This window comes from Melanotaenia boesemani, chromosome 16 (assembly GCF_017639745.1).
Source record: "Melanotaenia boesemani isolate fMelBoe1 chromosome 16, fMelBoe1.pri, whole genome shotgun sequence".
NCBI lineage: Eukaryota > Metazoa > Chordata > Actinopteri > Atheriniformes > Melanotaeniidae > Melanotaenia > Melanotaenia boesemani.
The window spans coordinates 19,318,258-19,335,603 of NC_055697.1; the positions used below are offsets into that span (position 1 = coordinate 19,318,258).

Genomic DNA, 17,346 nt, shown 5'->3' on the forward strand with positions numbered 1-17,346 from the left:
GGCTCATAATTCACGTGGGGACTAATGATACAGCACACGAGCATTCAGAAATCACTAAAAAACACTTCATTGAGCTTCTCACTTTCCTCGACTCTGTAAGACTGAGTGTCTTCATTTCAGGCCCCATTCCCACGTTGTCCCGCGGCGCTGGCCGGTTCAGCAGAATACTTGGACTTAATACTTGGCTCCACTCAATCTTCAGCTCCCATAATGTTAGTTTTATTGACAATTTTAATTTATTTTGGAACCGTGCCTCACTGTTTTGTGGAGATGGCCTTCATCCGAACAGGTCGGGTTGCCGCATACTTGCGGCTAATATGCAACACGCGGTGCAAACTTGCACACGTGCATGACTGTTTACATTTACATCAAACGCCCCCACTGTGACCTCTGCCTCTTCTTCTCCGATGACTGCACATTCCACCGCCGCTGAGGTCGCCTCCTGCTGGCCACTGCAGTATGAACCCTCAGATTTATGCCTACACCTCCATCCTGACCTGGCTGTCTTTCCCCGGCGGAGAACCATTCACCGGGGTTCCCGGCGGAACTACCACTCGGACAACTCCAAACAGATAAAGTCCATTTGGTCCACATCCAGGCGCCCTCATCGGAACACCGGTCGTGCTGCTGATCACAGTGTGCTAGCCCACCTAGCTAGGTCGGCTACCAACTCTGACACCACCGTAAACTTCAGTCTTCTGAATATCCGCTCACTAACTGACAAGGAACATCTCGTCCAGGATCTTCTCGTCGACCGTGAGTTGGATTTTTTATGTTTGACTGAAACTTGGCAGCAGCCAAATGACTACACTTGCCTAAATGGAGCTAACCCGCCTGGGTTTGTTTACTATTGCAAACCACGTGACTCCGGCCGTGGAGGTGGTCTCGCGCTGTTTGCCCGTGAGAAGTGGAGAGTCTCACAGGTCTCTGCCCCTTCCGCTCCCTCGTTTGAATCAATGGTCCTACTGCTGCCTGGTCCTGTTCCAACCTTCATCGCCACAGTTTACCGTCCACCCAAGCCCAATAAGGACTTTTTAAATGACTTCTCTGCATTTCTGGCTGATCTCTCCTCACGATCGCCCAACATAATAATTCTTGGAGATTTTAACATCCATATGGACAATGTAAATAATATTCTCACCAGGGATTTTATGTCTTGTCTTAACAGTTTTGGTCTCCAGCAGTTTATTACTGCTCCAACTCATTCAAAAGGTCATATTCTCGACTTAGTTTGCTGTTCAGGTTTAATTCCCACTGGTTGCAAAACAGATGTGCTCCCCTTCTCTGACCATATGATCATTTCTTTTTCTGTCAGTCTGGTTCTTGCAAAAAACAAGCGCTCACGTGACATATCCTTCCGTAACATTAAGGACATTAACTTGGACACTCTCTCTACTGCCATTAACGCTCTACCCCATCCTGACAGTTTCTCTAGCCCTGATGATCTTGTCTCACATTACAATAACAGTCTTCAGAATCTGCTCAATAACTTGGCCCCTCTAAAAACTAGATCAGTCACTTTCAACTGCTCTTCACCCTGGTTTACCCCTGCTCTCAGAAAACTCAAAACCAAAGGACGTCAACTGGAGCGACTCTACAGGAAAACTGGTTTAACTATCCACCAGGAAATGTATCAAAACCACATCACTTACTATAGGGACTGCTGCAAACTTGCCAAATCCACCTATTATTCTAGTTTAATTAATTCTAATGAAGGTAACACAAAGGCTCTATTTTCTCTCTTGAACAATATTACACAACCTCCTGACTCCCTTCCACCTCACATGGCCTCATCTGCTTTCTGTAACAGTCTAATCTCATTCTTCACATCCAAAATCCAGAATATTCATCAACATCTCGCTCCAAATGTTTCTTATAATCCTTCTCCATTACCTCCCCTTCTGCCTCCTTCCATCTCTCTTTCTGCATTTACTCTCCCCCCTATCACTGCCATCACTGAATTAATAAGGAAATCAAAATCATCCACCTGTCGACTAGACCCCATCCCAACCTTCCTAGTAAAAGCATCTGCTTCCTCACTGGCGCCGCTCATTACTTGCATCATACACTCCTCCCTCACCACTGGTCTGGTCCCCCCATTGTTAAAAACTGCTGCCATCACCCCAATACTTAAAAAACCCGGCTTGGACCCTAACAACCTTAACAACTTTCGTCCCATCTCCAATCTGCCGTTTATTTCAAAACTACTGGAAAAAATAGTTTCCTCACAACTCCGAGCCCATCTATCCATTAACAATCTATATGAAGAATTTCAATCTGGTTTCCGTCCACTCCACAGCACTGAAACAGCATTACTAAAAGTCACCAATGATCTCCTTCTAGCAGCTGACTCTGGTTTATTATCCATTCTTATCCTTCTCGATCTGAGTGCGGCCTTCGATACTATTTCCCACTCCATCCTTCTGACTAGACTCTCCTCTATTGGCATTACCCACACCCCTCTTAACTGGTTCAAATCATACCTTTCTGGCCGCACTCAGTTCGTACAGCTGAAATCATCCCATTCCCAGTCACTCCCAGTCACCACAGGTGTGCCCCAGGGCTCAGTCCTGGGGCCCCTGTTGTTCATCATCTACCTCCTCCCCCTTGGTCATATCTTCAGAAAACACCACATACATTTCCATTGTTATGCGGATGACACCCAGCTCTATCTCTCCACAAAGCCAAACTCCACTCTCCCACCTACCTCACTCACAGATTGTCTTCATGACATTAAGTCCTGGTTCACTTCAAACTTTCTCAAATTAAACAGCAGTAAAACCGAAATGTTACTAGTTGGCACCAAATCCACCCTCTCTAAATCTGATAGTTTCTGCATTCCCATTGATGACTCTTCCATCTCTCCCTCCCCTCAGGTAAAGAGTCTGGGTGTCATCCTCGACAGCACTCTTTCTTTCACATCACACATTAATAACATAACACGGTCCGCATACTTCCATCTCCGCAATATCAACCGCCTACGCCCCTCTCTCACCCCTCACACCACCGCCATACTTGTACACAGCCTGGTCACATCACGCTTGGATTACTGCAACTCCCTTCTGTTTGGTCTTCCCCAGAAATCAATTCATAAACTTCAGCTGGTACAGAATGCAGCAGCCAGAATCATCACTAGAACCCCATCCATCCATCATATCACCCCCATCTTACAGCAGCTCCACTGGCTCCCCATCACCCATCGCATTCACTATAAAATTTTGCTGTTAACCTTTAAGGCCATACACAACCTCGCCCCTCCATATTTTTCTGATCTCCTCCGTGTTGTCAAACCGGTCCGTTCCCTCAGATCCTCCTCTGCAATTCACCTCATCTTCACCCCCGCTCGCCTTGTCACCATGGGGAGTAGAGCTTTCAGCTGCTCTGCTCCTCATCTGTGGAACTCACTCCCCCCTGACCTCCGCAACTCTGATTCTATTCATCTGTTCAAATCCAAATTGAAAACACATCTGTTTAAACTGGCTTACTCATTATAATATGTACATTGTTGCAATCACTGTTTTATGTTTTTCTTGTATTTTATTTGGATTTATTCATTGTTGTGTTTTATTGTACGGTGACCTTGAGTGTGAGAAAGGCGCCTTTATAAATAAAATGTATTATTATTATTTATTATTATTATCAGATGTTAAAGTCTTCAGTGATGTCATTGTTAAAACAATAAACTGATGGTCATTGTCCAGAAACATTATCAGCCATCAAAACACAATTAAAGCAAAACACAATGAATGTTATTAAACATTCAAACAATAAGGAATGGTGAGTGAAGTTTCAGATCATGGTGATCAAACATTGCACCAATCCTGATGACGATCTGCATATCTAAATACAAATTGAAATAGCTTATCAACAACATATGGACAATATTTTAGTGGCAAGGTAGATATTTCCTCATTCTTATGTCTTTTCTCTGGTGGACATAGAAAACTTTTTCAAAAGTTTATTACCCTCTGGAATGTTAATGTAAGGAAAGTCTTGTGAATCTGTTTACGCCCAACGCCTTGGGCAGGAAACCACCCAATTTGGCAACACTGCCTGCGCTAGGCATCTCTTCTCCTCTCTAGCTTGACCATTCTTAAAGGGGCCACGCTGTTTTTTAAACACAGCACTGTAAACACCACCATGTCTCTGCACATTGACACATAACTTCTCCAAACAAAACGTCCACTTAAAAAAAAGCTGTTGACTTTGTGCACTATCTTGTCTAATCAATTAATCGACAAGTTGTGCACATCCCTACTACTAACCTTATGAAAATGATCTAAGTAGAGCTGAATGTTGGTTGTTGGTTGGTCACAGTAAGAAGCCTTGAGGGTTTGGCGAGACATGAATGGTGTTTTGTTTTGTTTTGTTTTTTTTTTGTTTTGTTTTTTTTCTTAACATACTTCTTTTTTTTCTGTTAAGGTGGACAGGCAATAAGGCTTGACAGAAGATGCGACGGGGGTGGTGGCTCGTCAGATGGCTGGGGACAGGAATGGCAATCCTTTCTTTGCTCATCCACAGCTGGGGACAGGACACAGGAGGTATGAGCAGCCTCTGAGCCCATCACCTTCCGCCTTCCTGTTTGTCACTTATAGCATTGCTTAGATGAAGCATGTTTCTTTTCACTTTCAGAGGTCCAGCATTGTGGAAAAGCTAATTGTCTTTTTCTTTTTTTCTTTTTTACTCATTGAATCACATCATTGTTTCTGTTAAATTACATGTCAAAGTGTTAAGCCTCTGAACAACAAGCTTACAGAAACCTTGACAAACTGGCCAAAAACACAGCTTTTTAGATCATAGATCTTTGACTTTCTAGTTTCCAGAGATCTGCCTCTTTGTGTCTGTTAAAACCAAAAGCCAATTTTGTTTTAATGGCAGTTCATTGTTTGTGTGCTCCCAACAGTAATTTAGCTGTAATAATGGGGTTATGCAAATAATATTTGCTAATATATACATACATTTTATATGCATATAGTTTATAACGAGTTTATAAGTAGTATCAATAGTTTTACCCCAGTTAGTTTGTTTGTTGGTTTTACCACAGTTCTTCAGCAGGCTTAGCACAGTTTCTTGTTTATTAGTAGTACAATATTAGTAGTTTTTAGCTCAGTTTACATTAGTGTAGGTTAGATAAGTCTTGGCATGGTTCCTTTTTTTTCATCTGGAGTCAGAGAGAAAATATTCTGCTGAGCAGGGGAAGGGGTTTTTATGACCTTACAGTATATACAGTACTTACACAACTGAATTTGTACTCTGTCCTTAAAAATACCTTAAAAAAGACAAAATGATATAGTTGAAATAACTTATTAACTATTCAATATTTTTCTATATTTAAACGTGTTTTGGTTCAGTGTTTCTGTTTTATGTCAGTCTTTCTGTTAGTAGCATAACTCAAAAGGTTATAGACCAGGGCTACTCAATTCGATCCTACGAGGGCCGCAATCCAGCAGGTTTTCCATGTATCCCTGCACCAACACACCTGAGTCAAATTAATGAGTCATTGTGTAGAACCTGATTGGCTGTTAGAGCCACCTAATTTGACTCAGGTGTGTTGGTGCAGGGATACATGGAAAACCTGCTGGATTGCGGCCCTCGTAGGACCGAATTGAGTAGCTCTGTTATAGACAGATTTTGATTAAATTTTAAAGAAATTTCAGAAATGGAACAAAGAACAAGTGATTAGACTTGTCCCTGCGAGCTGTCCAACGAGCTTCACTTTTGCTCTCCAGAAACCTCCGGGTGACGTCACAGAGGCTCTGTCCATCTTTTATATACAGTCTATGATCAGAACCTATAAATGTCCGTGAGTAGTGCCTGGCCACGCCCCTCTCTGGGAGAAGATCCGGCTTTCATTTGCACCCGCTTTGTGATTTTAGAGGGCAGCCTCAGCTAGCCAGGGGGGCAGGTCAATGGCAGTATCCACTACCAGGGGTAGAGGTTATTTCCCTCTGTGAGGTCACAAAGGGAAAGATCTTAGACTCACCTGTTTGAACACACATTTGCTAAAAAGTGGAGCAAGGAAGTGAGAGAGGTGACAGATTTGTTCATTTTTGGTCCTCATACACACACTATGAGGACACATATGACTTTTAGAAAACCTTTAGAAAGTGAATTTTGCATAATATGGGCCCTTTAAATTTAATTTCTTTCATATATTTGGTTTATATTTATTTCTTTTCCTTTCTTTTCTGAATATAATATATATGTATTTTTGATAGTAGAACATACTTTTTTCTGCTCAAAATAAAGCAATCAATCAATAACCTTGTTATAGAATTTTTTTCCGCTGATTGTGGATTTGGAAGCAGCCTGTAATGTGACTTCTTGCACATACAATTATAGGACCTGCAACTGAGCTCTGATTGGATCAGTGTGTTCCAGCAAATGACCTTCTGAGTTTTACTAAGACTATATCTCAGAATGGATGTGGTGCTTGTTACCTTGTTTGCCAGTCACGTAGGCCAGGCATGATCTTAGCATTAGAATTTAGGATGTTAACATCCCCCACCATGACATTTGTCATCATTTCACCCATAAATGTCCCTACTCTCCCCAAATCATGGCATCCTTGGCTTTTGGCTCTGTTAGCCTGTTTATTCTCTGTCTTTTCTATTTAAAATAGCAGCTAGTTTTTAGATGGTGTTAATCTACGAGGGGCTAAGATATATTTAGTGGATGTCACAGTACCTTTCAAGTGTATTTAGAAGAGATTTAATAAATCTCATAGTTCTGATTAACATGAATGTGAACACCATCTGAGAAAATAAGCCTGGCTTTCAGAAATCTCTGTGTTTCTTCCATTCATCATACAAACTGATGAAAATGGAAAAAAGGAGAAAAAAATGCAAATTGATTGATTATTCTCACATTAATCTCTTCATGCAGGGACCTTATTTATGTGTTCTGCTTTGTGTCACTTTTGTGTAATTGACTAAATGGCTCACTCACTGAAAAAAAACTTAAGAAATTTCTGCACATGTCAAAACGAAAATGTGTGAGTAGTCCCTACCACAATAAAGGAGAAAAATCAGATACTTTTCTCCTTTAATTCTATCATAATTTGTCTTCCCACATTGCATCTGCTTTCTGTTCTTAAATTTGATTCCTTAACATGTTTGCTGCTTTCAGATTCCATTAATAATCCTCTTTTCCATATGCCTTCCTTTCATGTTCCCCTCTTAACCTGCAGCATCTGGCTCTGACTCTGCTGCACCGTAAGCTTAATCATCTCTCACAAAAGAAACATATTTTTGACAGCCCACATTCATGGACAAATTGTACTTTAAGTCCCCTTTTAAAGCACAACATATTCTGTCCAGTCCTCCACATCCTCCATTTACTAAATCCAGATGTTGAAAAATAAATGCCTGTATGCACACATGATAAACTCTGCTCAGGTGTCTTTGTGTGTGTTTGGTGAGGTGTGTATTAGTGTATTATGGCTGTGGAGACTTCTGCCATCGGCCTTCCTTCTTTTTGAATTCTGCTCCCATCTCTGCTTGTGACTCGCGTTCCCATTTTTCCCCATCTGCACATTCATTCTGACCCACAATTGTTTGTCTATTTTTGGGTTTGTCTGATTAGGGGCCAGATGTGCAGACAGTGTCTGGCAGCAGCAGAGGACTGTGGAGTTAGAGAGCAGTGGAGTGACAGGGGGGGGGAGGCTTTTAATCTGTTCACCACTATGCTGTAATCAGGCTCTGGGCTGCACAAGAAGGGAGGGGGGTCTTTTTGGTAAGACAGGGCTGGTCTGTACCAACAGGGCCATCTTGCAGCTCACTATGTGAGCATGCGAGTGCTGAACTGTGTGCTTGGAGTGTGATTGCAACCTTTGCTCTTCTGTCTGTGTGGTTAACCTCACAGAGGGATAAAGACAGGAGAGCAACTAGAGGGGTCTTAAGTGAAGAAGGAGAGGCTGCAAGGGATAACACATCAGTACCCCTCTCTGTCCTCCGTGATCAACCACTAATAATTTACACGATGCTTCAGGCATTAATTTCTAATTTCCACCTCTGTCTCTCTGGCATTCTTCCTACTTTTAGTCACAGCAGCTGCCCCCTCTCCTCTTCTCCTCATTTCCCTTCTTGCCTTCCATCTCCCATCTATTTCGCACCATAAACAAAAATTCTATCCCACATGTGACCACTAAAAATGAGAACATGCACACAATTACAGAAAGAAGCCACACATGAAAAGCCACATTTTTAACAATTTTTAAGGAAAAAGGGAGAAATACAAAGAATGAAAGACAGTGATTGCATTCTTTATGCTAAGCTTTGGCAGAGTGCAAAAAGGAAGCACATCGCACAGCCTGTCTCCACATCGATTCGGCTGCTTTTTTTCTCTCATGGAATAGTGATTTGCCAAATGTTTTCATGTGGAGATGTGTTTCAATTTTGGTTGTGAGCAAGGCAGAACTGACTCAGAATCTCAACTGCATTGGGTGGGGTTAAGCATTAGCTGTATTGAAGTTAGTTACTATGGCTACTATAATCCTGCAACGGGTTAATTATGTTTGAGAAATACATAAAAGCTATAAGATTACCATAACACAAAATAAATTTCACAATAGTACACATTTGGAAATGCATGCTGTAGTTTATTTGTGTAAGGACTAAAATTTGTAAGAACTCGTACTATTTTATGACAAAATATGCGTATTATTAATAATAGTAAAATGTATATTATACAAAAGAAATGTATTTGACCAGCTCTGTCCAAACCCTCAATAATCACTCTGAGGAAAAGAAAACACTGGAATTTAGTGACGGATATTAAACTGACCAAAAAATTTAAATTAAATAAAATAGATAAAAAAATAAATAAAAATAAAGATGAAAATAATCTACTTTTATGAAACTAGTGAAGTTTAATTAAATTGATGCTGTAAGCAACCAATAAATATAACTTGCCACACCAGACAGCTCAAGTTAGGTGCATGTTAAACATAAAACAAACTGCATGAAGGTGCAAAAGCATTAATAAGCCCCCATTCTGTAATGCTGTAAAGATGGAGGAGATATATTCTTCCATTTATCAGTCAAGGCCATGTTCATATACTTTTTTCATATCACTAGGCTTTTCTTTATTTTTTGTACAGCAATGCAGCTTTGACAAAAAGCTACATCTTTACCTGATTATTTGTTGAACAGCTTAACTTCTTGTCAATCTCCTTTTTCTTTCTGTAAAATTTCACAACAAGCTTGAGAAAAAAATCATCTCAAAAGAAGTCTAGTTGTTCATTCAATCATGGTCTACGTCAGCTGTATGCTAATTAAAGGTGCCAGAGAACTAAACCAGCAAGAAGCAGGAATCAATTTTTTCTTTGCTAAATTTCACTCTATGATGGATTTATGAAGAGTTTCCTTTAGTTATGAGAGGGTATCAATTAGAAATGAATGATTTTGAAAAAAATCTGATTGCGATTATTTTTGACAAATATTGCGATCACAGTTTGCAATTTATTCCAGCTTCCGTTAAGTGCTCATGGAGAAATATGATTATGAAATAAGACAGCACATTACTAGATGAGGTGACAACAAAATATAAACTGCTCTATATTCTAATGCAAGGATGCAAAGTTCTGATATGAATGGCTTCATTAACCAATGTGGCCATTGGGTCACAGTTCCTCTAGAACAGGTTTATACTTTGTCCTTGTATTAAAAACTAAACATTCTGATGTTATTTATCCTATTTACACCACAATATGTAAATTCTCTCTCTACATGCTCTCTGTCTTGTACACGGAGGAATCCTTCTCCAGTGCTCACACACACACCCAAGCGTGCACACACAGTCAAGTACACCCCAACTAGCAGAAATGTCTGAGAATGCATGGCAGAAAATATATCACTTCATAATGCTCAGAAATGGATCCAATATTCTTTGTTGGTTTTATTAACATAATCCCATTATCTGAGAACTGAACTTTAAAAATATTTAGTTACTCCACTCAGTAAATGCTCTTCTGGATATCAGAAGTTGCACTATTATCTATCCTATGTGGTTTTTTCACAACATTTCAGTCATTTTTGAGTGTAGTTGTCACATGATGTTCAAATGACTGTTGCGCACGGAAGACAACAGGAACTGCAAGTGAAACAAGTGGATTTGTAATACTGTGGATGCTGCAGGTTTAAAATCTTGATAAGTGCTGTGTAACATGAAAATTAAATGCTCTCCTTGGAATTTGCTAATTGCAACGGTAAAAATTGCATCTTAGATTTAAAATCATTCAGCCCTAGCGTTAAGCTTTCCGAGTCTTTCTAAGGTATGAAAGACTTTCACTGGAACACTACCTCTGAAAGCATTTGTGGACAAACTGAGCAAATTTAGAAATTAAACAAGTATTTTTATAAACCAATGAGTGCTTTGTGCACAAGTGTCTGTTAATTTAAAACTGCACTGAAGTCCAAATAATAAGCCAGTGCTTTGTGTGACTATGGAAATGAGAGATGAAAATGTACTTTGGCACACTGAACATAGCAATGATAACAACTTAAAGCTTCTGCTTGACAGATTAGTAGTGTTAATGCCTTATTATTGAACACAGGAGTTTAGGATAATCAAGTAAGTTTTAACAAACAATGTCATAATTTGAAACAAGAGAGCAATTATGAAATGTAAATTTCTTATGGCTGTTTAATTAGATAGGTAACCCCTGCAGACAAATACCCTTAGTCTTGTTTACTGTAAGGCAACCTGCTCCACTGATCTGACCTGCTTCCTGCTCATAAGCAGCGATTAACTGGCAGTGTGCGTCCCCAGACAGTAGTCTGTTGCTAGGCACTACTGAACTTCCCTCAGAATGCCACTCTGCATTATGGGATGGTCCATGTATTATAAACTATATTATTCCAACAGGTTTGCTCTTTCTCCACATTTCTATATTGCTGTCTGCCATCCCAGGGACTGTGTATAATTCTTTCCGCCAACAGTTTTTGTTTTGTTTGTTTTTAGTGGATCCTGGTCAAACCAGGGGTCAGCAGACATTCCCTTAAGTGGACCACTGGTAATTTGGTTGTAATGGCAGGCCCACTGAGATTTTTCTTTCTCTGTCAGTCATTTTCTGTTAGACATTTTCTTATCATCACTACAGCAAGGGCAGAAGCATTTATGATTCCATATGGACATAAAGTATGAGACATTTTATGATAAGAGGAACATTGTGTTGGGTTGGCAGTTTGCCATCCTTTACAGGATGAGAAATATATTTTTAATTTCCTCTTCATTCCTCTTCACTTTTACCCTCTGCAGATAATTTTTACTTTTTGTAAAGTTGACAAGCAGGTTTCACTGCAGTTTTTGAAAATATTTGAATTTCAATGTTACCTAAAGGGGGGGTGTCACATTACACGAGTCACTGGATTTCTTGTAAAGCTATGCCAGGTTGAATGACACAGTACTTACCCTTGGACCACATTGCTTGTTAGGTTAGGTGTCCTTTAAAGTTTTTTTTTTTAGATTTACACTCCTGGGCAGCAGCAGTTTGATTTATTGGTTGTTAAGAAGGTGCTTTTACAGAGGAAGCCACAGGAAAGCACAGGCTATTGAATTGAGTGGCAGGTAAAAATGCCTTTTGAAAGTAAATGTCAATGAGCAGAATCCGTCTCATCTCAGCCTTCTTGTTTCAGCAGTGTAACAGTGTATCTGCCTTGTAAAGATGATTTGCTTTAGAGGTTGTTTGAGAATTTTCATTTGAACATCATATCAAAAAATTCCAAACAGCTTGTAAGTTTGGTTTTTATTTGGTTTTATCAGGTTGTATGCAATCTGTATGTAGGCTTTTATTTTGTGTTATTATGGGGACACCGCTCCTCCTGAGCCGCCACCTTATCATGGTGGAGGAATTTGTGCATCCTGACGATCCTAGCGGCTATGTTGTCGGGAGCTCATGCCCCTGGTAGGGTCACCCATGGCAAACAGGTGTCTAGGAGAGGGACCAGACGAAGTGCAGTTCAAATCCCCCCTATGATGATGAAAAAGCAAGGACGGACGTGGGTCACCGGAGCCCCCCTCTGGAGCCAGGCTTGGAGGTGGGGCACGGAGGCCCCACCCAGTCGGGCTCAGCCCGAAAGGGTGACATGGGCCTCCCCTCCCGTGGGCTCACCACCTGCAGGAGGGGCCATAGGGGTCGGGTGCAGTGTGAGCTGGGTGGCTGCCAGAGGCGGGGACCCTGGCGGTCTGATCCTCGGCTGCAAAAGCTAGCTCTAGGCACGTGGAATGTCACCTCTCTGGCGGGGAAGGAGCCTGAGCTGGTGCGCGAGGTTGAGCGGTTCCGGCTAGATATAATTGGACTCACCTCGATGCACGTCTTGGACTCTGGAACCACTGTCCTTGAGAGGGGCTGGACCCTCTTCCATTACGGAGTTGCTCCCGATGAGAGGCGCCGAGCAGGTGTGGGCATGCTCATTGCCCCCTGACTTGGCGCCTGTACGTTGGGGTTTACCCCGGTGGACAAAAGGGAAGCCTCCCTCCGCCTTTGGGTGGGGGGACGGGTCCTGACTGTTGTTTGTGCTTATGCACCAAATAGCAGTTCAGAGTACCCACCCTTTTTGGAGTCCTTGGAGGGGGTGTTGGAGAGCACTCCTTCCGGGGACTCCCTCATTCTGCTGGGGGACTTCAATACTCACATGGGCAATGACAGCGAGACCTGGAGGGGCATGATTGGGAGAAACAGCCCCCCTGATCTAAATCTGAGTGGTATTTTGTTGTTGGACTTCTGTGCTCGTCATGGACTGTCCATAACGAACACCTTGTTCAGACATAAGAGTGTTCACATGTGCACTTGGCACCAGGACACTCTTGGCCGCAGTTCGATGATCGACTTTGTAGTCGTGTCGTCGGACTTGCGGCCGCATGTTCTGGACACTCGGGTGAGGAGAGTAGCAGATCTGTCAACTGATCACCACCTGGTGGTGAGTTGGCTCAGATGGTGGGGGAGGATTCCGATCAGGCCTGGCAGACCCAAGCATGTTGTGAGGGTCTGCTGGGAACGTCTGGCAGAGTCCCCTGTCATTAAGAGTTTCAACTCCCATCTCCGGCAGAGCTTCAACCATGTCCCGCGTGAGGCGGGGGACATTGAGTCCGAATGGGCTGTGTTCCATGCCTCTATTGTTGAGGCGGCCAGCCGCAGCTGTGGCCGTAAGGTCGTTGGTGCCTGTCATGGCTGTAACCCCCGAACTCGTTAGTGGACACCCGCAGTAAGGGATGCCGTCAAGCTGAAGAAGGAGTCCTATCGGGCCTTTTTGGCCTGTGGCACTCCAGAGGCAGTTGATGGGTATCGGCAGGCTAAGCGGGCTAAGCTATTTCTATTGTCTATTATCCGGGTCTAATGTTAAACTGGCATCTGTATTCCAATGAGCCTAATTAGATTAAAGAGTAAGGCCATAAACCACAGCCTGATCTATGCAGGCTTTAACAGCGAATCCAGTGAATAAATACTCACTAGCAAGATGACCCTCTTTTGTCTTCAGAATTTGTCTTTATGGCAAAAGAATAAGTTCAACAAGAAGTTTGGAAACATTCCTCAGAAATTTTGTCCATATGGACATGATAGCATCATGCAGTTGCTGCTACACATCCATGATGCAAATCTTATGTTCCACAAATCTTATGTTAAATACCACAGTCTACTCAAGTAGACTGTGGTATTTACCCAATGCACAATTGGCACTGAGGGGCACAAAGTGTGCCAAGAAAATTCCCCTTACCATCACTAGTACCAGCCAGAACTGTTTGTACAAGGCAAGATATATCCATACTTTGTGTCATTTACACCAAATTCTGACCCTAATATCCTTGAATGTCATGTTGCAGCTCAAATTGAGACTCATCAGACCAGGCAATGTTTTTCAACTTTGTTCAGTTTTGGTTAGCCTGTGCCTCAGTTTCCTGTTCTTATCTGGTGTGATCTTCTGCATTTTGGTCTAGTGAACTGCAGCCCAATAGATATTTCCTCTTTTTAAACCATTTTCTGTAAACCCTAGAGATGGTTATGTATCAAAATCCCTGTAAATCAGCAGTTTCTGAAATACTCAGACCAGTATGTCTAGCACCAACAATCATGCCATGTTCAATGTCACTTAAACCCCTTATTCTTCCTCTTTCATTCTGGTGCTCAGTTTGAACGTCAGCAAGTCACCTTGACCATGTCCACATGCCCAAATGTATTGAGTTGTTGCCATGTGATTGGACAATTAGATATTTGTTTTAACAAACAATTAAACAGGTGTACTTAATAAAAGGACTGGTTAGTCTGAATGCTCTGCAGCCAATGAGCCACGCACCTCAGGACACTCCCAAGATATCTTATGCCACATAACATGCTGTTTAAGCATTCAGTACTGGGTGGACCTACACAATTCAAGGAACATGTTTTTAATGTTGTTCTTGGCCAGGACATAATGTGCGATTATTGCTCCTCACCTCTCCAACCTTTTATCACATGTTACAGTTTAGCAGAAGAAAATGTTTTGTACCACCTCAAGCTTCCTGAAATTGATTGGGGCTTGACTGCAATCATTTTTCTGCCTAAGTTGTCTCAAGTCTAGCAGTAATCATTTTGTGATGGAAGTTTTACATCTTCAAGGCGGCATTGTTTGGTTGATTAGTGAGATGATCTTTTTAGTTTGATGTGAATTATCACAAGGTCAAAATTACAAGGTTTTGATTATTATTGAGTATGTTTCCTGACGTGTACAGTGCTGTGATTACTAATTAGTGATTGGATGCTGCTTATTTAATCTGTTCTAAATAATGTCTTCTTAAAACTTTTGACTCCTGTTCTGTCCTCACAAAATGTGGAGCTGGCTGGATGCTTATCTTGTTAGACAGACAGTTAACAGTCCATGGAGTAACTTCAAGGCTTTTATTCCATGAGATTCTCTTTTGTAAAACTGAAATGAACAGAGAATTACATTAATGTTTCATCTCACTCATTATCTAAACAACAGTTACTGGTTAGTCAACCGTTCTTTGCAAAACAACATAACACATGAAAAGAAACTACACAATTGTATCCCGCATGTGAACGTTAGCATAATGCTAACCTCGAATGCTAACTTGCATTAAATTCAATGGAAAACGATTTGCTTGGCCTGTTAGCATGCTAACGTGCACGCTAGTATGCTAATGCTAATTCACATAGAAATCAATTCCACATGAGCACACAAGTCTGCGAAAACGTTATCAATTATGGAAGTTTTTATACTCATAAAGTTGCCTTACATGTGCTTATTAAGGAAACAAAACACGTACAGGCTTATGTGAGCCAAACATCAAGAAGACCGGAAAACTGTCTATTACCCATAATGCTTGAACTTCCTGAATCCTACAGACACCAAAAGAGGGTGCTAAAACATCAGTAACTGAGATGTCTACATCATGCACATGTACATATTAAATGAAACCATCACAACTCCACTGACACTTTCAAAATTATTGGAATTATTAGACTCTTGGAAGGCTATTGGATAATCTTTTACTTTTAGACAAAATCATTAAAACCAATGTCTCCTTTAGTTTACTCACAAAACTGATGGGACACCACAGAACCAAAGATCTCATTTGTGGATTAAAATTAACACCTTTACTTTGAAAGGGAACAAATTTCCTTTCTAGGTTGCCACTCCCATCAACTTCCTCCAACTTCGGGATAACCTCCCAAGACTACTCTCGATCTCTGTCCTTTGGCCATACCTTTGACCAGGTGGCACCATTCCCTACTCTGATCCTGGAAAATCAAGCTAGCCCCACCCCTCCCCTAGCTCCAAAGAACAGCAACTCTGTTTTCCCCCCAGGCCTCACAAGAGGACAAAGCCTGCTAACTTTCATTCATAGCCTTTATCGTCTGTTCTATGCATGTAATTTCAGTCCAAGACTGATGAATATAGAGACACACCCTCGAAACTGATATTAAGGTATAGTTATTAGCTCTGGAATTTCTGCAGCGGTGCCCTGTAGGTAATGTTTTAGATTAATACTTTTATTAATAATTGTCCATAGACACTTATTAATAGACTTGCTCCTACTGAAACCCAACATTACTGACACCTGTTCCTGGAAGAAAGCCACATCAGAGTCGAAGCGTAATGGCAAAGAGTGTGTGGCTTTTCTTTTGATAATCAAAATGAATTAGGTTTGATTTCTGCCATTGTCAATATACTAGGCATCTGCACAGTTATTTTTCGGCAAATGTGCACATTATGAATGCATTGCATTGAATAAGATACAGTACTACATCTTTCAAGTTTAATAAGATGTAGTTATTTAATATGAACAATATGATGTGTAACTAAAAGTGTGAAAAAGTGTGTCACATGGTTGCTGTAGATAAAGGTTCAAAATACAAGCCTGACTGATGAGTGACTTGTTGATAATCTACAGACCGCTGTAGGATGGGGCATCATGCTGCTGCATACCCCTCCTGCTGAGCTCTGCGATCAGTCGTGTCTTTTCTGTAGCTCCCACAACTCTGTGTTGTTTTCAACCTCTTACCATTTTTAAACTGCATCAGATATCTTCAGGAGATGGGGCAAGGGTTATAAAATATTCACACATTCCTTCCTTATCTGCTTTTTAGCTTGTACCGCTACATGTCACAGATGTGCTACTGTATACACTCCATCTTTTTTTTTTTTTTTGTTTATATAAGATGGATATTTTTTTTACATAGTTTAAACTAGACGTCCAATTATCCTCTTTAATTGCTATTCTCTTTACACCTCAATGAATGCTAATTCAAGAATGTGGCTGTCTTCTTTTACTTTCAGTCTGTGCATTTTTAGCTGCATTACTATAGTGTGTACTGAAGGAGTGGGTGCACAGGAGATTTGACACATTCCTGTGTGATGCCAAAGAGCCACGGGGAAGTGTAGGGGCCAGAAAACATCTTTTATAATCTCTCAAAAATCACCCACTGTTAAAATGTATTAATGTAGCTAGAAATTGGGACCATTTTAATTTTGTAGCAAGCATGACTGTGAGCAGAAGTTGCTGCTTTTGAGTTTTTTGTATTTGTATTCAGATGCATTTGAATGCAACATGTTTGTGCTGTGATCATCGTATAGAGGTGTTGTCACTGCAATGTAGGCGCTATTCTTTATCTCGGCTTGGCTGTTTCTTGTCTTTAAACCAGACTCTTCAGAACTTGCTCCCACAACCACCAGCTACAGCTGCACACACATGTGCACTAATAAAACACACACATATATTTCTAGATGAACACACACATGAAAAGCTATCTGAACATACCCTCTGTGATCCCTTGAAAAGCTTCTCAAAATGTGCACAAGTAACTTTTATAGCACACACAAACGCGCACACCCTTCAGCTTCACAAAAA

General features: G+C 41.2%; 1 protein-coding gene across 4 annotated transcripts in view; it reads left to right on the top strand.

Moving 5' to 3' along the window:
- pcdh15a (protocadherin-related 15a) overlaps nt 1-17,346 on the top strand; it is a 249,930-nt gene that overhangs the window by 74,432 nt on the left and 158,152 nt on the right. For all 4 annotated transcript variants that reach the window (XM_042010341.1, XM_042010343.1, XM_042010344.1 and 1 more), the window contains one exon: nt 4,423-4,541. In XM_042010341.1, the coding sequence (XP_041866275.1) occupies nt 4,451-4,541 (91 nt within the window). In that variant the 5' untranslated portion in view covers nt 4,423-4,450. The remainder of the gene's footprint in view (nt 1-4,422; nt 4,542-17,346) is intronic.